At 41.4% G+C, this 24,886-nt stretch overlaps 1 protein-coding gene across 2 annotated transcripts in view; it reads right to left on the bottom strand.

Moving 5' to 3' along the window:
- The window catches only part of LOC109250645 (S-adenosyl-L-methionine-dependent tRNA 4-demethylwyosine synthase TYW1), a 214,866-nt gene that overhangs the window by 83,152 nt on the left and 106,828 nt on the right, over nt 1-24,886 (bottom strand). For both annotated transcript variants that reach the window (XM_019421733.2, XM_019421734.2), the window contains exons 12-13: nt 20,724-20,901; nt 2,669-2,804 (exon numbers count right to left, since the gene is read on the bottom strand). In XM_019421733.2, coding sequence (XP_019277278.1) covers nt 2,669-2,804; nt 20,724-20,901 — 314 coding nt within the window. The remainder of the gene's footprint in view (nt 1-2,668; nt 2,805-20,723; nt 20,902-24,886) is intronic.

Below are 24,886 nucleotides of genomic sequence, written 5' to 3'. Positions count from 1 at the left end.
CACTTTCATTTAAAATGTTTTATTTAAAAACTCAAATGATGCCAGATTACAGTAATAACATGTTGGAGCCTAGCTAATAAGTATAGTTGCAACGTAAGTGTTATTTTTGAGTATTAAACAGCAGTAAAGCAGAACTTTCTTGATAGTATCTACTGTACCAGTAATATTAGATATTCAGAAGGAAGTAACATAGCTAGATGTAGTTAATTTAAGAGCAGTTCCCTGTCACAGATCTTTCTTAAATGGCAACATGAACGACACAATAAGAAACATGCACTCTAATTGCTACAAAATGCTTAGAATGCACTTGCCCTAATCTGCCAGGATAGTCTAACAGCCCAAGGAAAATCTTCCAACCGGAGATACATGGACACAATTTATGACGTTACACGTAAGAAGCTCACAGGTCAGAAAATACTGCACAACTTTAAATTATTTCATTACTCTCAATGAGTCAACCCAGAGTACTTACAACTGAATAGGACATCTAAGGGCTTATAACTCCAAGTAAGAATACATTTTGTGGAAAATTTTGGCAAAAGAAAAAAGAAGCTATTAAGCCATTCTACTAATGCCTGCTTCTCATCGTCCACATCTGACTCAGAATACAGCCTAGGTAACAATCTCAGATGGGTCCGATAATGCCAGCTCCTGCTGTCTGGCTTCTATCTAAGTGCATTCTGACTTGTACGCCATGTATCTCCTGTCTCGGCAATGAGTAGAGGGGATAGAGCTGAGGGTGAAGTCCAGAGACGAAGAGACTTTAGGAGCCCAAGAAGCACCTGGCTTGCCAGCTTTCTAAATAATCCAAGACCGGTCAGATGAGAAACCAAATGCCTATTTCGCATTACCTAAATACTGTCAGTGCTAATTGCCCAAAAAGGCACTGATTTAACCTCTCAAGCATAAAATGGGGGAAGGGGGAGTTTTAATCATCTGAATGGCCCAGAAAATGTATGTATACATCTTACCACAACAGAGCTCTGTTGAGTTTCCACCCATTTATTCTTTCAAGAAACCCTTTTCAAGTACCATAAGATGTGCTGTGCTAGACTTCGTGTGGAATTAAGACATGAGTAAGGAATTCAGTTGAGAAGAGAGAAGTTGAGATAAAACAGCAGAAATAACGTGTGTTTATAGATATAAAACTTAAGGGAGACAGGGGCAGCTGTTTGCAACTGGAAAAGGCTTCAAAATTGAGGTAATAATGAAGTTGAGCATGGAAGGTCACACACAATTTCTACAAGTCAAAGAAATGGAAAGAAAGGACAATCTCGGCTCTGGGGAGGTAACCAAAGACTTGGAAAATGTAGTGGGCGCATCTGCAGAGACACCAACCTAAGCAGGGAAGGACGGCCTTCCTGGGGCCAGACAGGGTGGGTCAGGAATGGCAAAGTGAGTAAGGGCTGGGCAAAGGAGAGAGAGGGAGGTTTTCTGGGACAGTGAGTCCCAGATGGGGCCGGCACATCAAAAGCCACTTGCGATGTTTAAAATGCAGATTCTCAAATGCCACTAGGAATAGGAAATTGTAATTTTTGAAGCTTCTGTGGTGACTCTCATTATCTGTCATGTTGGAGTAAAGTATGAAGGACTGCAAGGCAAAAGCAAAGAGAACAGGACAAGGGAATGGCTATGAGAGAAGAGAGGCAGAACTAACAGAAAATACCAACTGTTACAATATGGGGTTAACGGAAAAGAAGAATCAGAAGGTTACTTTAGGTCGAAAAGAATAGGAAAGTAGGGGTGCCTGGGTGGCTCAGTCGGTTAAGCGTCAGACTCTTGGTTTTGGCTTAGGTCATGATCTCACAGATGAGATCATACAAGCGAGCCCCGCGTTGGGAGCCTGCTTGGGATTCTCTCTCTCCCCCTTTTTCTTCTACCCTTCCCCTGCCCGTTCTCTCTCCTTCCCCCTCTCTCTCTGCCCTCAGCCCGCTCACATGTGCTCACTCTCTCAAAATAAATAAACTTTAAAAAAATAAAAGACTAGGAAAGTAAATATGACCTAAGAGAAGACATAAAAGAGGGCAAATGCTGGAAGAAAAAGGCATTACATTTGGAAATTCTGAGGCTGAGTCCCTTACAGGTAGGAAATTTGGTCTTAGAAATTCAAGAAAATTAATCTCGTATTTAAACATATACTATTTGGGGCGCCTGGGTGGCCCAGTCGGTTGAGCGTCCGACTTCAGCTCAGGTCGCGATCTCACGGTTCGTGAGTTCGAGCCCCGCGTCAGGCTCTGGGCTGATGGCTCAGAGCCTGGAGCCTGCTTCCGATTCTGTGTCTCCCTCTCTCTCTGCCCCTCCCCCATTCATGCTCTGTCTCTCTCTGTCTCAAAAATAAATAAACATTTAAAAAAATAATAAAAAATAAAAAAAATACACATATACTATTTGCTGGTATCTCTTCTAGGGTAGCTATGAACTGCTACTTTACCATGTTTTATTAATTAACTTTGGGAGCATGTATCTCTCTCCCTAAATACATGAAGGACAAATTATACATAAAAGGCAGAGTGCTACAAACTTAAGAGGAACTCAATAAATATTTATTGAATAATCAAAGTGGGTGGAAGTCTAAAACAAGGTTGAAGGTTTTTTTTTTAAAAACCACCTCTCTCCACTTCTTCTTCCCCCCCCCCCCCCCCTCTTTTAAAGATGTCATAATTCTTACCTTTGCTGCCAAGGCTTTTAAGCTGTTGAGGAATCTCTGCCAGAAATCCTTGAAGAGTGGGCGGTCAATTTTCTTCAGGCTATCTTTGGTGCTAGCATCCACACTGACATACAGCTGTGTGACTGGTTTGAGGTTCCTTCATAATTTGAAAAACAAAACAAAAAACAATAGGGAAAAAATTATGCCCATGTCAGGCTTGTCATGCTGTAAAATTTACAATCGATAATAGATGGGGTAATTCAACACGTCAAGGGGTCTAGCAATGATTTGAATGATGTGGTACAATAGGCTGTCAGTTGATTATTTCTAAAATGGACTGGACACCATCCTTAATAACCTGAAAACATTCAATTACTTAAAACTGGTCCCTCTTCAAACAGTTTTTAGTGGAAAATAAACAAAATGAGCTCTAGCTTCAGGTCAGGTACCATCAGCCCAGGGCAATTAGAAGGGGTCTCAGACTTAAGTTTCCCCATGAACTCTGCCGTTCAAGAATTATACCGCTGAAATGTCGCCGCCACATGGGGTCCGTGCCGACAGGCCACCTCCCGTCGTCACTTCCCTGATGGAAGTTTCCTAAGGAACAAGAAACAGCCCCAAAAAGCTCAAGCCTTCCTAGAAAGGCACAAAGCCACACCAGTAGCTCACCTATGCCTCCAAGAGCCAGAGTGAGTTTAAAGTCCAGCCTTGCATGGGCAAAGCTCCCTAGCCAGGGAGCCTTAAGCAATGCAGAGCTACAACAACAACCAAGCCCTTACAAAGGAGCACAACCCCCAAGAAAACTGTACGTTGCAGATTCTTTTTCTTCGCCTTCTTGATCAGTTTCCATGAATACCACTCATTCTCCACTTCTCTCAAATTCACGGACTCATTTCATTAAGTCGTTCTGATCTACTATCCTATTTGCCAGTTATGCATCGAGCCCAGATGGTGCTCTTTCCAAAACCTCTCTCCTCTCCCTTCAAGTGGGTCTCATAATTCATTCCCTTCAATAAACTTGCAACAAGAAAGAAACTTCCCTTTACTAATCCTTTGACCAAATTTTCCCACTATTAACTTTCTATAACTATTCCAGGATTTGTATTCACCCCTGGAATGTTATTTACACGTTTTTTGTTTCAAAGTCTATGCACTTTCAAAAACTGAAATATAATTCACATGCCATGAAATTCACCATCAAAGGGGTTTATATGCTTTTTGTATCTATCAGTATCGGTCTTATCTGTCGTTGAGTGTAAGACCTTCAAGGGCAGGAACCATAGCTTTCTTTGTACCCAGCCTTACAGGCAGATACTTAAAGCTACTTTTTACTTGATATTGTTGACTTCAGCTAACAAAGCTTCTGAGGGCATGCAGGCCACACAAACGCTTACCATGATCTGGCTTAGTGACATATGGAAAAATCACAGGGGTCTGAACCCGAAGTTATTAAAAGTAGAGAAGGTCTGACCAAAGTTAAGAAAGAAGTGATTACATATTGGCAGACTCATTGCTTTAATCCCTCTCCAATGCTGGCTACAAAGGGAATCCTTAAAAGTTCAATACTGTGTCACTACTGAGCAAAGGACATCAATTACTGAAAATGAAAAACAGGAGCATACTTCTGTCTCCTCATTCCTTTTCCTGGGAGCCTCTTTAATAACAGACAGGGCATGCTACCTTAAATGGACTCATGTTTTACAAAAAATAAAAATAAAAGAGGTTGTCTTAATGGATACTGTTGGCTATCATTATCTGATACTTACAGGACTTTGTCATAAAGCTGCCTAATGCAAAAATGGGAACTGACCTGACCTTTTCACTATGCCTCCAAAACTACTTAAGATTATGAACAGTAAATTCCAAAGGCCCTAGTTATTTTACAAACCTCCATCAGTTGCAAAATGGGAAGCCCTGAACACTGACAGTACCAATAAGAAATTTTAGTCAATACTAAATATCTGAGATGCTATAATCAAGGAAGTTTATTGCTTGCTCTTACCAAGGAGCAGGCAAAGAATGGAAAAGAGGGAAAATTCCTAGGAATTACAGAACTTATTCCAAGGGACTCAAAATATTAAAAGTACTTGGAGAAATTTTCTGAGCCTCAGGGATCCTATATGTGCCTGGTACTGGCCTCTATTCCCCAGGGCAAGCAATGTGGTTCTCAGCATGGTCATCTACCTGTCTCCATTCTATACAATGATAGCTATCATTTTAGTTCCCCCAAAAGCAAGAGAATGTTATAACTTTAAAATCGTGATAATAATTTGTGTTTGAGAATCTAACATTGCTACTGAAAACAATTAAAAACAACCATATAATAAAAGGGAAATACAACTGAAAGCCTAAACCCCACTGAAAATGCCCAATGCACCTTCATATGATTATTGTGGTGATCCTTCATCCTGCTCATTTTTTTTTTTTTTAACATTTATTTTTGAGACAGAGAGAGACAAAGCATGAACGGGGGAGGGGCAGAGAGAGAGGGAGAATCGGAAGCAGGCTCCAGGCTCTGAGCCATCAGCCCAGAGCCCGACGCGGGGCTCGAACTCACGGACCGCAAGACCATGACCTGAGCTGAAGTCGGACGCTCAACCGACTGAGCCACCCAGGCGCCCCCATCCTGCTCATTTTTTAAAAAAAATTTTAATGTTTATTTATTTATGAGAGGCAGAGAGAAACAGAGTGTGAGTGGGAAAGGGGCAGAGAGAGAGGGAGGCACAGAATCTGAAGCAGGCTCCAGACTCCTAGGTGCAAGGTGTCAGCACAGAGCCTGACGCGGAGCTCGAGTTCACTAACCATGAGACCATGACCTGGGCCGAATTCAGATGCTTCATTGATTGAGCCACCCAGGCGCCCCTCATCCTGCTCATTTTATATCTCTACGTTAAGAATGATCAAATATATAGGGGTGTCTGGGTAGCTCAGTCGGTTAAGTGTGCAGCTCTTGATCTCAGCTCAGGTCATGATTTCATGGTTTGTGAGATCAAACCCTGCATCAGGCTCGAAGCTGACAGCACAGAGCCTGCTTGAGATTCTCTCTCTCTCCCTCTCTCTTTGCCGCTCCCCCACTCATGCAAGCGCGCGCTCTCTCTCTCAAAATAAATAAATAAACGTTTTAAAAATGATCATATATAGAAATGCACTGACAACTGAACGTAAAAATGCTTCCTTTTTTCCTTTCTGTATGGAAAGGCCTCAGGCCTCCTAATCTGTACAGAAAGGAAAAAAGGAAGAGAGATTTATGTTTGCAAGAAATCAAGTGGCTTAGAGAAGAAGTTTGATGCTCCTATTGGACAAAAACAAACAAACAAACAAACAAACAAACAAACAAATAACCAACCAAAACGGCCCAAAGATCCAATACTATTAAAACCAGAATCTCTAAGATAATCTGGGGCTCTTAGTCCTGGTCAAATAATTTAGGCGTTAAAGAGCAGGAGGATAAAGAGGAAGGAGAAAAGTACCATCTACTGAGTATTCATCATGTGCTGGGTGCACTGTGCTAAGTGCCTTACCCTTCTCATCCAGTTCATTGAACACTCATGGTAAACTAACAAGGTGGTTGCCAGTTTTGCCCATTTTAAAGATGATGAAACTGCGACTCAAAGGGTTAAGCAGCTAAGTAGCTTGTTCAAGAATCCACAAGTGTCAACGATGAGATTCGAGCCGAGAGATTCGGAGCGTGTTCACCTAGCCCTGCACCACAATGTCTCCATCCGAACGGCCTTTCACAGGCAGCGCTGGCCAGGCCTCTTGTCACAGAAAGCCAAGAGCAGTATTTCAAGTCTCACAGCAGAATGTCTCCAACTGTGGTCAGGACTACATGCATCAGAAGGACCTGCAAACTCAGGTTCTTGGGCCTCTCCTGAAACGGAATCACTCTCCAGGAACGGAGCCTTAGAAAGCGTGTTGTTATATTCGTCTAAGAACTTCTCAAAGGTGATCAAAGAAATTGAAGACCCAAATAAAGGGGAATAATAAGTAATATTAATTAATTATACAATTAATAATGGTTATATATAAATATGTAATTAACAATTAATTAAAAATAGAACTGTATGATGTGGCAATCCCACTTCTGGGTATTTATCCAAAGGAAATGAAATCAGTATCTTGCAAAGATACCTGCACCCCCATGTTTACTGCAGCGTTACTCAGAATAGCCAAGACATGGAAACAACATTTCTATCAACAGATGAATGGATAAAGAAAATGTGGACACATGGATAAAGAAAAAATATAGACAGACACAGGCCATATTATTCAGGCCATGAGAAAAAAGGAAATGCTGTCATTTACAACACGGATGAACCTGGAGGACATTATGCTAAGTGAGATAAGCCAAACACAGAAAGACAAATACTGTGTGAACTCACTTACGTGTGGAATCTAAAAAAGACCGTTTCCATTAGTTGTTTTCTTCTCTGTGTATGGGCCATACTCTCATTTGTCCGTTTCGTGACTTTTTAAAATAAACATTTAACGTTTTAAATAATATTATGTGGCAACTCTGTGTATCGGATACCTCCCAAACCAAGCACTGTCGCTTTGTTTGTTTATTGCTGCTTTTGTTGTTACTGAACTACTTTGGTAAATTCTGTATTCTTTCTTGTGTTTAGCCTGTTGGGTTAGCTTAGTGGGCTGCTAATGACTGGCCAGAGATAACTTAAATGCCTTCAACTGGTAAGGCTCCCAGACTTTGCTAAGGGTTGTGTGTGTGTGTGTGTGTGTGTGTGTGTGTGTGTGTGTATTGGGGCATGCCTTCAATGCCCAGGCAGGCAGTTGACAGCTCTGCCTTAGTCTTCACTGTCTGCCTGTTCAAGACGTCAACACTGGGGAAGAGGCGAGAACACAGAGCCTTGTCAAATCTTCCCTGGCAAGCCCGCAGCCCTGCCCGCGTGTGTGCGCTTCCGGCTTCCCAGGAACAGATGGGGCTTTTCAAAGTTCCCTCTGAACATCTCACTGCCCAGCTTTCCCCTTTAAGTTCTTTGGTCAGTTTCTCGTTTGCCCCAACCGTTACTGCTGCTTCAGGCAGCCGTGAAGTTAAACAGCTGCCGATGACTGTTGATGAGAAACACCCCAGAGAAAGGCTTTTTCACTAGACAAAATATGAGTCACCTCAAATAAAGACAACCCCTGTGCCTGAGGGGTTCCAGGGAACTGCCACACAACCCACATGATGACAATTCTCTGGAAATGGGACTTTGAAGGAGTTCCAACTCTGTTTGGCCTCCTCCCCTGGCTGCCAGGCTGCTGGCTTTTACTAGGACTATAAGCTATTAGCTTTTACGGCTACTGCAGAGCTGGGAAGTTAGAATGGAATAGAACATATTAAGACATCAGGAAACTCAGGACATAAAATAGGACATATCGACATATCACAAAGCTTACTGTTCTTATTGAGATGCAGCCATTTTTCTAGAATAAATGCTCCTCAGATTGTTGTGGACCTTTGGTTAAGACTCTGACAATTTTTGCCAGTGTTCTCGCTGTTTTTATAGAGAAGCAGGTTTTGAAGGTCTGTGCTGTTATTCCTGCTGACTCATCACGTACATTTTGTTTTTATTTCTACCATTATTCATCACAACATTTTCTGTGTGCACTGTGATTTCTTCTTTAACCCATACGTGAATGAGAAGTGCACTGCTTGCATTACAAACATACTGGAATACTCTAGTAATCTTTCTGTATTGATTTATAGTTTAACTCCAGTATGTTCAGATCCCATGCTCTGTATGATTTCAATACTTTGTCGAAACTTGCTATAATGCCCAGCATATGGCCATTTGGTAATTGTTCTGCAAAGCAAGTTGCAGAACTTGCTCTTGAAAAGAAATTACATTCCAAAGTTTTCTTGTTCCAATGCTCTCTTTCTGTAATACAGGCTAAATGTGTTGATTTAGTTGTTTGAACCTTCACTGCTGCTATTGATTTTAATTCGCTTGTTTTATCAGTTTGAGAGAAATGTGTGAAAAACCTACCATTTTTCCTTATAGTTCTTTCAATTTTGAGATTACATTATTGAGTGTTTGCAAGTTTTAAGTTGTTAAACTGTTTTATATTCCTGGTGGGTTTAATATTTTATTAAGAAATGTCCATCTTATCTCAAGTAACGGTTCTTGTCTTGAAGTGTACTTTGATTATTATTTAGCCTACCTTTCCAAAAGTGAAACTTCTAAGTGCTCCCATGCATTATCTCATATACTCACAATGCCACATTAATACCAAATCGGCTCACAGGTTAGGAAACTAGGCCCCCAAGCAGTCATCTTCCCAGTGTCACTAAGACAGCAAGAGCCCCAGTCAAGATTCAAAGCTTCTTTTAGACCAGAGCCCAGCTCTTACCACCTCACCGTACTTCTTCTCTTTCTCTTTTTTTTTTAGCTTATCTAGACATGCATATTTCTCAAAAGTGTTCTATCAATGCACAGACACGAGAGAAGACTGTATTTTAAATTTAACATGTTTGCTACAAACAAAATGGGCTGGGAGGAGGGGAAAAAAGCTTCTACTGAAAGGATCAGGTGGTATTTATAACTCTTATTTCATTGTAAGTGGTTTCCTGTAACCACTTAGAGCTAACAAATACAAGAAAACTTTATTAAAACTCATACATTTCTTTAAATATTCAATAAGCATCTAATATATGAAGAGCAATACAATAAAGGTTCTCTAACATATGTATGGTGAATGTCTTAGCAAAAACTAAGGAAAACAGGGACGCCTGGGTGGCTCAGTTAGTTGAGTGTCTGACTTGATTTTGGCTCAGGTCATGATCCCGGGATCATGTGATCAAGCCCTGCAGTGATCCTGCAACCACATGGTTAGCATGGAGCCTGCTTAAGATTCTCTCTCTCCTCTTGCCCTTCCGCCGCTTGCTGCCTCTCTCTCTCAAAAACAAACAAACAAACAAACAAACAAAAAAACAAACCAAAGGAAAAAAACACAGCAAACAAAGTAACAGAAACACCACTGGAAGAAGCAACACAGAATGAAGTTCACACCTGGTTTTAGAAGAAGGTGCTCAAAGGTAAATGGACATTAGCACAAATTTGGTGGTGGTGAGGAGGTCTGAGAAGCAAAGTGTTAACTGTGCCAGAGTTAAATATGGAACATAGTTCTACAGTCTTATGATCAGCAACTAACACACAGAAAGCTCTGCATCAACAATATTTTACCAAAAAAGAAAAAAATAATAAGATTTTAAATGTAAATTTAAAAACAACATAAAACAAACAGATAAGAAAATAATGATAAAATAAAAGTAAAGCGGGGGGGACTCAGGACGAAGCTAAGAATGTGCCGGTCTACAAAGAGCTACACAAAGTCTACAAAGGGCCTCTCACCCCAACACATTTATAAAGACGGGGACACAGTCATAAGTTTCAAATGAACACAAAAGAAGAACAAACCAGTTAGTTTCTGCGAGTCCTCAGAGAGAAGAGACTGTTCGGCGTTTAGAACATCACTCTCAACAACTTCATCACCTTACAGCACGATGACCTTCAGAGGTCTGCCTTTAACAAGGTGTCTTTCTGTAGGTCATTGGCATCACAGCGCAGAGCAATTTATAAGAAGGGATGACATGGTGTGCTCTGGTAGACGAATGGTGTGACGGACCTTTCTGATTGCAGGGTTGAATGCAAGCACAGACTGTACAGAATTAGAATAAGGGTCCTAAATTCCCGTGTCTGTAGGGACGGAGGATAGTGTGAATCAAGCAAGCCACTTTTAAAGGAAAAAGTTCTTTGGACACCAAAACACAGACTGCATGTGAAACACAGAGTCTACCCTTTGTTGTTCCACATTTGCTAGAAATGGTGACAAATTTCTCTGCTATAAGAGAATGCATGGTGCAACCCCTCTGACAAGTGGCAGGTGATACTTAGCCTCATGGTGGAGGAGATGACAAAATGGACAACGGTTACGCAGGCTGAAAACCACAGGCTTCATCATAAAGATAAACATTACACGGTGCGATGCTGTATAATAAGATATATATATTTGATCTTTGTCCCTGGGTCCTGGCATGAAGCTCCTAGAACCCTGGGAATTTCCTGAGTTACAGAGGTGAGGGAAGCATCTTTCATTATCCGTAATAGACCTCTACAACCACAAAGAATTACTTTACTAATGAGGTGACTCCTGATGGGTCCCTAGACAGCTTCAGGATAGGGACTGGTTGCCAGAAGAATCAACCACGTGATTACAGGGTTGGAACTTGCAGCCCCACCCCACCCCGAGCCTCTAGGGAGGGGAGACAGGCTAGAGGTTGAGCTAATCGCCAACTGGCCATGATTGAATCAATCATGCCTATGCGTTGGAACCTCCGTAAAACCCCCAAAATGATGGGGTTCAGAAAGCTTCCAGGCTGGTGAACACACGGAGGTCCTGGGAGGGTAGTGTTCCGGGAGATGGTGTGGAAGTGTAGCGACCCTTCCCCCAGGCCTTGTCCCATGCACCTCTCCCATTTGGCTATTCCTGAGTCGTATCCTTTATAATAAGCCAATAATCATAAGTAAACGGTTTTCCCTGATTTCTGTGAGCCGTTCTAGCAAATTACTGAACCGGAAGAGCGAGTCACGGGAAGCCCCAATCTATAGCTGGCTGGTCAGAAGTACGGGTACAATCTGGGACTGCGGCTGGTGTCTGAAGTGGGGCAGTCTTGTGAGACTGAGTCTTGAACCTGTGTGGTCTGCATTAACTCCAGATGGTGTCATAACTGAATTGTAGGACACCCAGTTGGTGTCCGCAGAGAACTGGAGAATCGCTTGATGTGGAAAAAATCCACACAGCTGGTGTCAGAAGTGCAGCAAGTAATAAAACCAGGTAAGAGTGAAGTGTCATAGTGTGGTAACAACGGCACTTTTTACTCGGCCTTTGACAATTTTTGCCACACTGTCTTTCCCAAAAGTCAGAAATTCAGATTTTATACAACATCTCTGGATGTTAAATGTCGGCTCAGAAAACAAACAAACAAAAAAGCTTTTGAACATGGTGCAGGACAAATAAAACCTACTTCTGGTAAACTGCCAACCTGAAATCTCTGGTGTTAATGACACTCTAACCATCCCACATAACTATATATTCTTTTTCAACTGAGCGCCTAAGAAATACCGGGTCCCGGTGGCTCAAGTTTATCCTCCTTGACAACTACAGCCCGTTGTGCCATGGAGTGGACTGCAGACACGGGCAAATTCCTCCTCTCCCTACATCCACGTCCCCTTGCCCTGCAGCTGTGAGTGCCCTCTCGCTGCCTCTAAGCTCAGCTGTGACTTGCTCTGGCCAACGGAAGTGAGCAAGTGTGACACAAGCAGAGGCTGAAAAGATGCTTGTGCACTGAAGCCTGCCCTCTCCTGCTGCTCTTTGAGGCCCTGCCACCACGTGATGAAGTTGAGACTAACTTGCTGGAAAATAAGCTACGTGAGTAGAAGCCCCAGTTGTCCCAGCCACGGCCATCATGAACCGGCCAGCCCAGCAGATCTGCCAACTGACACGTGAACAGCACTGAGGCCAGCAAAGCCAGATGAGATCAAAAGCCCTCCCAGCTGACCCAGAATTATGAGCTAAATAAATTGACTGTCAGTTTGAGGGACTCAGTTTTAAGATGAGTGATTGTAAGAAAAGATAACTGATAAGAGACTATGATATATCGGTTATATGCCTATTAAAAACACCACTATATGGGGCGCCTGGGTGCTCGGTCAGTTAAGCATCCGACTTCGGCTCAGGTCATGATCTCACGGCCCGTGAGTTTGAGCCCCGTGTCGGGCTCTGTGCTGACCGCCCAGAGCCCGCAGCCTGTTTCAGATTCTGTGTCTCCCTCTCTCTCTGCCCCTCCCCTGTTCATGCTCTGTCTCTGTCTCAAAAATAAATAAATGTTGAAAAAAAATTTTTAAATACCACTATAAAACCACTTGTTTTGGTGAAATGAAGAGGGCTTTTCCTCAAGAGAAAGGGTTTTTATGGTCCAATCACTACCGGTCCTATTATTAATACTATGTGTCTTACATATTTTCGTCACTTTTATTAGCCCTTGTGTTGACAAAATCATAAAGCTGCACAGAGTCTAACAGCTTTCTCATTTGCCTAAGGTGTTCGCTTCTATCCTCCATAATTCTTGAGGACCACTCACTGTAAAAACTCCCCTCAGTGGAAGAACTGTCAGCAAAGAGCCACATACTTTGGAGTTGGAGGGGAAACTGAAATTCTCTTAAGGAGAAGTTGAGTATCCTGGAAAGGCAAGTAGCCTGAAAGTAACACTTGCATGTGAGTCAAGGGAAGGCCAACTGACAAAGCCAAGAATCTCCTTAGAAGGTCTCTGAGTATGGGCGATACTACAGTAATCTAGAAAAAACATTTTTTTAATTAAAAAAAAACAACTTAATAAACCCCCCGGTCACTCAGACAGCTTCATCACTTCCTAGTGCATGCTCGATGCTAAAATGGTCGCAAGATGTCCACTTGAAAGCTCAACTAAAGGAGCTGAGCTTTTTTTTTTTAATGTTTCTTTATTTTTGGAGGGGAGAGTGAGAGAAACAGAGAGTGAGTGGGGAGGGGCAGAAAGAGGGAAACACAGAATCCAAAGAGGGCTCCAGGCTCTGAGCTGTCACAGAGCCCAATACCAGGCTTGAACTCACAAACCGTCAGATTATGACCTCAGCCAAAGTCAGACACTTAACCGACTGAGCCACTCAGGTACCCCTGAAGGAGCTGAACTTCTATACAGAATTAGCACTATAAACATTAGGGAGGACTTCCAAAATTCAAGACCTCTATGCTCTGTTCATAAATCTACTGCCTTGTTTTTCTGAAAGACACTAAGACACCAGAGAAACTGGTATTTGGATTCCTCCAAATATCATCTGTACTTGGAGAAGCATTTCTCTTTCCATTTTCTCTTGGGCCACAGGGGTAAAAGTGAGAGAGCACTTGGCTCAATTCAAAGAGGCCTCAAGTCAGGAAAGTACTAGTTTAAAAGTAGGAGCATCTCAGGACTATTGTTTCACTACTCTACAGTCCAGAGTAATTGAAACTTGTCGTTTTATAACACATTGTACTATTTGGTATGTCAAATCTCAGTGTTCTTCTTTTAAATTGTTTCCGAACTATTCACATCTTTCTTTGGAGAAATGAGGGGTAGGAAAGTCACCTTATATTTAGGACCCCTAACATATTACTCCCACACCAGTAGGATTGCTCTGTTTTAGAGAAAGTACACCTAAACATTAAGCTCGTTAATCCATCTCTATTAGGCTATCAATTATCAGAAATTCTTCTCGATTCATGCATTAATAATCAGTGTATCTCGGCTTTGGGTTTTTTCCTCTGTCTAGGTAGATATTTCAATAAATAACCAAATATGCCAACTCTTGGAAGTCCAAACCTAAAATGGTTGCTTCCCATACATTCTCTCCTTTGCCCAGGTAAGGACATAACTCAAGAAAGGACACACTCCCTTGAACCATGGCACCCTTAATATAGGAGCTTAAAGAATGCTTTAGAAATCCAACACAGGAACTTCCCTTTTCCAAGAACTCTTTCTTTCTTGAGTATTCTGCATGGGGTGTACCCGTCCAGTTACTAAACTCTTGTGTTCAGGGGCACCTGGGTGGCTCAGTCGGTTAAGCGTCCGACTTCGGCTCAGGTCATGCTCTCACAGCTCGTGAGTTCGAGCCCTGCATCAGGCTCTGTGCTGACAGCTCAGAGCCTGGAGCCTGCTTTGGATTCTGTGTCTCCCTCTCTCTGCCCCTTCCCTGCTCACACTCTTGTCTCTCAAAAATAAATAAACATTAAAAAAAAAAAACACCTCTTGTGTTCAACATCAGAGAAATTTGCTAATTTCCCATTCCCCCACCCCGGCCACTTCACCGCTTCCTCTCTGCCTCCCTCCCAATTTACCAGTGCCCATTCTAGAGGACTGGGTAACCAATGCCTTTGTACCCATTTGTTCACTGATGGCAGTCAAGACCGTACCAGCGTCGTGTCGTATCATGATCCTCCTGCTGACAAGAGGAGGCTCACCAGCCAGAGTGGGGAAGAGAGACCCAGTAACACTTCCTGAACGTTCACTATGTGCCAGGCATTTTGCTGGACGCTTTTGAGTACACAGCTTATTTACTTCTCTGTAATTCTCCTCGGTCCATAATGGCATTCACAAAGAACACTGTGCCTGAAAAAACAATGAATTATCTTCCTTGGTTATTATTTTGCAGGGAATCACCTACATCCTACTTCTGGCAGATTTAATTCTTTTTACACATGTATAACATGCCTTAAATTAGGGACAGACTCCCTTTTTGTATATGCTATGTGTGTGTGTATATCGTTAACACCTCTCTATCCCAACTTCTCCCTCATGAGCCCTCTGAAAACCCAAGGGTTTTAAACCTAACAAAAGTTGTTTAAAAAAGAATGGTAACCCCATGCAAAATTGATATACTGACATTTTAAAAACATTTCCCTTTTAACTCTACCTTTTTATACAACTTCAAAAAGTAACATCTTAGCTATTGTTGTAACAACTTTGTTGCTTTTCATATTACTGCCCAGGGGCCAATAATTTTAACCAACTCTCTGATTTCCTATGTTAAATTTTAAACTTTGTGCATGCCTGTGTGTATGATCATTCTTTTTACAAACAATAGTGTCTTTTTTATTTACTAAATCGGACATGTGATCCTGTGTAAGTTTGAGGTATACAGCATGTTACATTTATATATTGTAATAAGATTGCCAATATGCTATTTATTATATTACATAATTATAGTAATTATTATGTATATTCATTATACTGTGCATTAGGTCTCTATGGCTTATTGACTACTTGTTACAAGTCTGTACCCTTAAACACCACAATCTTACACCCCACCTTGTTCCCTAGTCACCACCATTTTACTTTATTTTTTTAACAGATTTAACTTTTTTAGATGCCACATATAAGTACTTGTCTTTGTCTGACTTGCATAGCATAATGTGTTTGAAATCCATCCAACTTGCTGCAAATGGCAACATAACCTGCTTTCTCGTGGATGAGTAGATTTCATTGTGTATTGTACCACACTTTTTTTCATCCATTCATCTGTGTATGGGCATTTGGGTTGTCTCCATATCTTGGCTATTGTGAATAATGCTACAATAAACATGGGAGTACATATCTCGTCAAAATCCTGTTTTCATTTTCTTTGGGTATATATCCAGAAGTGGAATTGCTGGATCATATGGCACATCTATTTTTAATTTTTTGACAAACCTCCATATTCTTTTCTTGGTGGTTGGACACATTTACTTTCCCACCAATAATGTATAAATTCCCTTTTTACCACATCCTCACCAGCATCTGTTGTCCCTCGTTTTCTTCATGGTAGCCATTTTAACAAGTATTAGGTGGGATCTCATTGTGGTTTTGATTTGCATCTCCCTGATTAGTGATGTTGAGCATCTTTTCATGCACCTGTTGGCCATTTTGATGTCCTCTTTGCAAAACTGCCTATTTAGTTCTTCTGCCCATTTTCTAATCAGATTGTTTTGTTACTAAGTTGACTGACTATTTATCTTGGAATGTTCTGTGTATGTCTGTTAAGTCCATTTGCTCTAAAGTGTGGTTCAATTCCAAGTTTCCTTCTTGACTTCCTTTCTCAATGATCTATCCACTGATGACAGTGGGGTATTTAGGTCCCATACTGTTACTGAATTATCTATTTATGCCTCAAGATCTCTTAGTATTTGCTTAATCTATTTCAGTGCTTGGATATTAGGACTGTATATATTTGCAAGTGTTCTATCTTCTTGATGTAATAATGATTTATTTATCGTTATATAATGACCTTCCTGTCTCTTATTACCTTTTTTGGCTTGAAGTCTATTTTGTCTGATATCAGTACTGCTCCACCTCCTTTGGTTTCCATCTTGGAATATCATCTTTCACCCTTTCACTTTGAGTCTGTGTGAGTCTTTAGAGATGAAATAAATCTCCGGTAGGCAGCACATAGTTGAGTCTTGTGGTCTTTTAAATCCATTCAGCCCCTCTGAGCCTTGTGATTGGTGGTTTCAGTCCGTTTACATTTTGGGTGACTTACTGACATGTAAGGATTTACTAGTGGCGTCTTATCTCTTGCCTTCCCATTGTTTCTTTTTCCTTCTGTTCCTACCTTTGTAAGCTGGTGGTCTTCCATGATGATTTGCTCTGTCTTCCTTTTCTTTATGTTTCATGTCTATGCTCTACATTTTTGCTTAGTGGTTACCATGAGGGTTACAAAACACATCTCATAGATAAAATACTCATTTTCTACTGATAGCAATTAATCTTGATTTGCCTATAAAGATTCCATCCTTTTATTTCCTTTTTTTTTTTTTTTTAAGTAGGCTCCATGGCCAGCACAGGGCACAATATGGGGCTTGAACTCACAACCCTGAGATCAAGACCTGAGCTGAGATCAAGAGTCGGACCTGAGCCAACCAGGTGCCCCATATTATTCAGTATTTTTGATGTCACAAATCATCTTTTCATGCTGTGATTTTGTTACCAAGTTGTAGTAGCTATAACTATTTTTAATGTTTTTCCTTTAACCTTTACACTACAATTAAGAGTATAATATGCTATTCTAAAAGTCAGTTATAGTTTTCTAATTCTGATTGTCTATTTACCACCTTAATCAGAGTTTTGTGTGTATTTTCATCTTCTCATTTCAGCTTGGAGAGCTCCCTGCAACTTATCTTGTAAGGTCTAGTGGTGGTGAACTCCCCTCAGTTTTGGTTTGTCTGGGAAAGCTTTTATCTTTCTTTCATGTTTGAAGGATACCTTGCCAGGTATTCTTGGCTGGCAGTTTTTATCTTCCAATATTCTGAAAAGTTATTCCTCTCTCTGAGGCTATAGAGTTTCTGCTGAGAAATCTGCTGATAGTCTAATGCAGGTTCCTTTTTAAGTTACTGTCTTTTTTTCCCCCAGCTACCTTTAAAATTCTTTATCATTGACTTTTGACAGTTTCAATACAATATGTCTTGAAGGTCTTTTCATACTGAGACAAGTGTTATATTAGCTGCATGGACTTATATGTCCAGTTCCTTCCCCAGGTTTGGGAAGTTCTCAGCATTAATTTCTTTAAATACACTCTCTGCTCCCTTCTCCCTCTCTTCTCCCTCTGGTATACCAATTCATCTAATGGAGTCTGATAGTTCTCACAGAGTTTCTTAAAAAAAATTTTAATGCTTATTTATTGTTTTGAGAGAGAGAGAAAGAGTGCCAGCACAGGAGGGGGAGAGAGAGACTGAGCCACCCATGCACCCTCACAGAGTTTCTCTTTCCTAAATCTTAAAATCTTACTTCTCACCATGGGGGAAGGGAAGGAGAAAAAAACAGTTTCAAACACAGAGGGAGGCAAACCACAAGAGACTCTTAAATACAGAGAAACTGAGGGTTGATGGGGGGACGAGGGAGAGGGAAAAATGGGTGATAGGCATTGAGGAGGGCACTTGCTGGAATGAGCACTGGGTGTTGTATGTAAGCAATCAATCATGGGAATCTACTCTCAAAGCTAAGAGCACAGTGAATACACTGTATGTTCGTTAACTTGATAACAAATTATATAAAAAGAAAAAAAGATTAATGTCAATGTTATCATTTTGATAAGAAAATAAATGACTGTAAATATAAAAATAATCATTTCCAGATTCCTTTCTTCCAGCTCACTGATTCTCTCTTCCATTTGATCTGCTCTGTTGCTGGTGCTTTCTAAATGCATTCTTCATGCCATTCATTGAGTTCTTCGGCTCTAGAGTTTGTTTGGTTCTTCCTTAGGATTTCAACATCATTGGTAAAGTACTCGTGTTTTTTTTTAAAGTAGGCTTCACATCCAGTGCAGAGCCCAAAGCAGGGCTTGAACTCACAACCCTGAGATCAAATCTGAGCTAAGATCAAGAGTTGTATGCTTAACCGACTGAGCCACCCAGGTATCCCAGTAAAGTACTCCTTCTATTCATGCCTTTCTAAGTTTTCTTGTAGCTTGTTGAATTTTGTCATAATAGCTAGTGTAAATTATGTCATCAGTTAGATTGGAATAGTCTGTGTTTTGGGGCCCAGTTGCTGGGAAAACTGTCATTTTCCTTTTGTGATACCATATCACCATGATTTTTCATAGTGATTCATGATAAGTGCCTCTGCCACTGAATCTGAAGTAGGAAACACCTTTCTTACTTAGGTCAAGACTTTACTTTGAGTCTAATAATTTAGACAGGTTGGTAATTGGGAGTCTTCCTTTTCCCTTCCAGAAGGTGGTGCCAAAGCACAAGTTTTTGGTTTCTCCTACAAGAGAGGACTCCCCCACTAAGGTGGGGAGAGCAGTGCATTTAAAGAGGGTGGGGTGGGGCGGGGGCAGCAAAATGGAAGGAGGTGTGTGCTTAGCACCTGGGGCTGTGGGTGTGCCCGTGACCAGGTAAAAGGATCCTAAAGTGGGGAGTTCCCAGAGCTGCAGGGCAGTCCTTTAGCCTAAATCCCCAGGGGCAGACAGCAGGAAACTCTCCAGTTCTGTGTCTGCCTTCTTCCTTTCCCTTTCCTTTCCCCCAGTCACCAAGGTCTCTCAGAGACAGCAGTGGTTCCCCAGCTGTGTAGCAAATGCTTTCAGCCTCCACATCCTCTGCCAGTAGGGTGGTCCCCACCCCCTATCAGACCTGTCCCTGCAGCCTCTGCTGCCACTCCCCTCACTCCACAGCCTCCTCCAACACCCAATCTACCCACTTTTGGGTACACACGTGAATGAATCTCTTGGGTGTCCTGGTGTGCCACACAGAGGTGTGTTTTTGTTTGATTACGGATATCTCATTACTTGTAAATGGAAGGCAAGGGAAAAAAGGAAGAAGGCAGGCTGCCATGACTCTGACATCTCTCCAATAGTATCTTTTTATATTTGACAATTATTTTCTTTTTTTTCATGTGGTACTTTAGAGGTCAGCATTTACAAAACAACTTTGAATTTTGAAAGTTCATTGTCTTCTATTCCTATGTGGGAATTTCACCAATATTTCACCAGCCATCTACTGAGAACTTACAGGCATTATACTGGTGACATGAAGATAAATAAGCAGGGGGCACCAGTCTCAAGCAACTCAGTCTAATGGGGGAGACACAGGTAAATAAATAAAATGTAATGTTTTCCATATTATAATACATGCATAGTTCAAGTGGAATACAAAAACAGGTCATTTCCAGGCCCCAGAAGATGATCATCTCCATCTGGAAAGCGCTCCCTCTAAGTCATCCAAACCAACTCATCATCTTACCTACAAAACCTGTTCCTTCCTTATGTGATCATCTGCTGCTCTGGGGCCCCCTAATCCTAGCAATCAGCATAGCTAGAACCTTCCCAGTCGTTACTTGGTCCTCTTCTACGCTGGGCTCTCAGAGCCATGCAGTTTGCCAAGTTGATCTATTATGTCTCAATAATATCTTTTTTAGGACTCCTCATTCTCACTGTCCTACTTTCATCTTCATGACTCTTACCTAAAAGAACACTCTATCTAGTTGCCTGCTTTTTGGCTCTCCCATTCTATACCATGCTGGCAGACTGCTCTGCAGGAAGCAAGATCTTTCCAAAGAACAGCACTTAAAAGCCTCTACAATCTACCCCCAACCTTTTCAACTTGGTTTCCAGCTGCCAGTCTCCTTCACACACTCTGTGGTCCAGAACTATATTTACATAATGGTGTCACAAATACCCTAACTTCCTATTTTTCTCGGGAGATTCTTATTAAAAATTACAGCTTTCTACCTTCAAGATCCCAATTAAATGATAGCTTCCCTGAGAAGTTTTACTGTTTCTCCCATCTGGAAAAAAAAAAAAAAAATTGCATTCTCTTTTGAACTTCCCCAGCAATTGATTTGTGCCTCTACTCTTTTTACTAACGTTATCTTCCCTAATAGAATGAATTTTTAAGAGTAGGACCATCTCTGTTCCCAAAATGCCAACATTTGTTATGTAGCTAGTAATCGATAAGTCCCTTTTGAATACATTACTGCCTATTTCATTTCACAGTCAAACACAGATCCAAGAATATCTTAATAAGCTGGATGTCTCACCTGATTTCCACAGGGAATTGTGCATTTGTGACCAGGAAACTGGAGATTTTACACTCATGGAGTAATTTCAAAAACCTATTGATTTCTGGGTACATGATGGGTTCTCCCACAAGGGACAAGGCACAGTGCTTTACCATCATCCCTTCTTCAAAACGATCTTCTCTGACACCTGGGACTCCTGGAGAACACAGTGAAAAGGAACAAGCTCAGTAAGGCATAGAGACAGGCTATCACTTTTGTTTTTCTTAATTACAGATTTTTAATTTTTCTAAATGGCTCTTTGGTTAGAGAAGGAAAATTCATTTGTGATACCATTCAAATAATACAAAACAAGGGCTGGGAGGGAGAAACACCAGAATTAGTAAATCAGAGAAAGCAGCAATCCCATCCTCAGTCTTAATACTAATTAAACTACATCAATACAAGCAGGCGAAATGAACTTTGATAGCTAATTATCTGAAATGCAGAACGTATTACTTTCCATAATTTGCTTAGCTCTGTATTCTTTCATGTTGGTTTAAGGAAATGAGCTCAAATGTTTATCAACAGATAAGTGGATAAACAAAATTTAGTATAAACATGCAATGGAAAGTTATTCAGCCTTGCAAAGAATTGCAATGCTGACAGGTGACAACATGGATGAATCTATGCTAAGTGAAATAAGCCCAACACATAGGGGCAAATATTGTATGTTTCCACTTATCTGAAGCACCCAGAATAAGCTAATTCAGAGAGACGGAAAGTAGAAGGTTATCAGAGGCTGGGAAGAGGGAGAAACGAGGAGTTATTTTTTCTTGGGTACAGAACTTCTGTTAGGGATGATGACAAAGTTCTGAAAATGGATACTGCTGACGGCTGCCCAATATTGACAATGTACCTAATGACACTGAGTCATACACTTTAAAAATGGCTGCAATGAGGGGCACCTGGGTGGCCCAGTCGGGTAAGCGTCCGACTTCGGCTCAGGTCACCATCTCACGGCTAAGGTCACGATCTCACGGCTCCGTGTGTTCGAGCCCTGCATCAGGCTCTGTGCTGACAGCTCAGAACCTGGAGCCTACTTCGGATTCTGTCTCCATCTCTTTCTGCCCCCACCCCCCATTCACGTTCTGTCTGTCTCTCTCTCAAATATAAATAAATATTTAAAAAATTATTTTAAAAAATGGCAGCAATGGTAAATTTTGTGTTATGTATATTTTACCACAAAAATATGGGGGGTGAAGGGAATGAACTCAGTATAAGGAAAAGCCTCTTCTAAACCAGTCATTTCCCCCTTCGTTCCTCAAGTATTCTGCATTGTGAAACTAAATGGAGTTGGTCCAAAAGTATATAGGAGAGAAAAATAAACCTGAAGCTCTTACCTTTGGCTACATGTTAGAATCACCGGGAATGTCAAAAACTAGGTCCACCACCAAAGATTCTATTTAATTGGGATGGGTATAAGCCAGGATAACAGGAGATTTAAACTTCCTCAAGTGATCCTCATGTGCAGCCAAGGTCGAACATCACTGCATAAACCAGAGCTCCCCAAATGTGTTTGCACATTGGAATCACCTGGGAAACCTTAACACTTCCAAACCCCAGGCCCCAGCACAGACCAACTAAATCACAGTCCCTGGGGGAGAAGCACGGGCATCAGCAGCTTCTGAGGCTCCCCGGGTGATTCCAATGTCCAAACAAAAGTTTGGGGACAGTCTTCAACCCTCACTGGACATTGGAACTACCCAGAGTACTTTTAAAAATCTCGATGTCCAGGTAGTATCCCAAACCAATTAAATCGAAACCTTTGGGAAGGATGGGACTCCAGCATTTTTTAAACACTCCCCATTTGATTCCAGTGCACAGCATGGGTTGAGGAAAAACTGTTCTTACTTCTAATGCAGAAGGCACTCCTGACAGTCCCTCAATCTAAGAATCTGGAAGACTTGGAAAGAATATAAAAAGGGAAATGAGGGGTGCCTGGGTGGCTCAGTCGGTTAAGCATTGAACTCTTGATTTTGGCTCAGCAGGATCTCAGGATTCATGAGTTCGAGCCCCGCATCAGGCTCTGCACTGACAGTGCAGAGCCTGCTTGGGACACACACACACACACACACACACACACACACACACACAATCTATGTGGAAATAAGCAACTGCAACTAAATACTGAGAGATCAAACTAACGTGATACAGGCTAAAATCAGAACAATATAAATGTGGCAGGTGAGATCTTCTTTGATCACTCTCTCACTGCAATTCTGAGAATGTACTTCACATTTCACATCAGTATTTTTAAATGAATAGTTTTTTACGTGACTGAATCGAAGATCTTAACTCAAGTGAATCAAGGTTTTAAATAAAACCTGATCCTTGGGGCGCCTGGATGGCTTGGTCGGTTAAGCGTCCGACTTCGGCTCGGGTCATGATCTCACGGTCCGTGAGTTCGAGCCCCACGTTGGGCTCTGTGCTGGCAGCTTGGAGCCTGGAGCCTGTTTCGGATTCTGTGTCTCCCTCTCTCTCTGCCCCTCCCCTGTTCATGCTCAGTCTCTCTCTGTCTCAAAAATAAATAAACATTAAAAAAATTAATTAATTAATTAAAAAAAAAAAAAACCTGATCCTTGACTCAACTCCACGTTGCCAAAACAACTCCGCATTAAGCATACAATTTCCTTTTCATAAAAAATATCATTAATTTTAATCCTCTCATGAGCAGAAGAGTAGAAGGGCAGATTTAACCTGAACTGCAAAACTAACCTGAAACTCAGAATAACTGAGCACTGGCTAGGCCCTAACTGCTGGATGTCACGTGAAGCAGGTCTAAATTCTGGTTCTACCAGTAAGCTGCTTTGTGTCCTTGGTCAAGCCACTCAACCTCTTTATTCCCATTCCCTGATCTACACGTGGGGATTTTGCACACACACACACACACACACACACACACACACAGAGCTTTTGTAAGAATTCACTGAAATACCTAGTGCAGTACCAGGCCCAGCACAGAAGCATTCAAAAAAATGTTAGCTGCAAATATTTTTATTACAATAATAATTATTTATTTTTTGAATTGCAACAGAAATTCAATCTTTCAGGTATCTTAATTAAAATGGTAATTCCACTCAATTCAACATATATTTATTGATCACCTACTATGTGCCAAATAGTGTTCGAGGCAAGTTTTCTATAGTAAATTGTTTTATAAATAATTTCTCTATTTGGAGAAAACCCTCTGCCTTTGTGAAGCTTATATTCTTGGGAGAGACACAGAATAAACATTAAACATAATAAATCTGTGAATTCTATACCACTGTGGTCCAAGAAAAGGTTCTGAGATGATGGAAACGTTCTGTCTATTCAATCCAATACAGCAGCCACCAGCCACATGTCTCTTGAGCATTTAAAATGTAGTGTGGTGTCACTAAATTTTTTATTTTATTTAATTTTCACTAATTAAAATGTAAAGGGCCACATGTGGCTAAGGGCTACCACATAGGACATGCGTATCTTTAGTACATTAGAAGGTGATAAGCATATGGAACAGAAAAGGTACAGCCGGGTAAAGAAAACTGGGGATCCAAAGAGGTAGCCCGTCTCGTACAAAGGGCGGTGAGAAGAAGCTCACTGAAAAGGTGAGATCTGACTTGAAGGAGATGAGGGAGGGGGCCCAGAGAAGAAAGAGGGAAAGGGCACTCCAGGCAGCAGACAGCAGAGCAAAGGCCCCATGGTGGGAGCATGCTGACATGTCCAGGGAATCTGAGAAACATGGGTAGTCACTGCAGGGTTTTGAGAAAAGTGGCATAACCTCAATCTCCCTCTAAACAGAACCCCCTGGGTGCTATGCTGAGAACAAAGGGGCAAAGAGACAGGCTCATCTGGCCAGAGGCTATTGTATGATCTAAGATGGTGGCTTCCAAGGCTGTGGTGACAGTGGAGGCTGTGGGAAGAGATCTTGAAGATCTAATCAATAGGACTTTCTAATGGATTGGATGCAGGATATGAGACAAAGAGAGGTGTCAATGATTTCTACAAAGCTTTTGGCCAGAGTGACAGAGCGCCACCAAAGGAGACAAACAAAAAGCCTTGGGGGTAACAGGTATTGCAGGGAGGGAATAACCTGTGTTCAATTTCAGACTGGTAAGGTTTGAAATTTATGTTACATGTGTGAATGAGTGTCCAACATTCAA

The sequence above is a fragment of the Panthera pardus genome, unplaced genomic scaffold, assembly GCF_024362965.1.
Source record: "Panthera pardus isolate Hobbes unplaced genomic scaffold, ASM2436296v1 HiC_scaffold_4, whole genome shotgun sequence".
NCBI classification, from domain to species: domain Eukaryota; kingdom Metazoa; phylum Chordata; class Mammalia; order Carnivora; family Felidae; genus Panthera; species Panthera pardus.
Note: the sequence above shows the minus strand (reverse complement) of the source record. Positions and strands in the feature narration are given on the sequence as shown.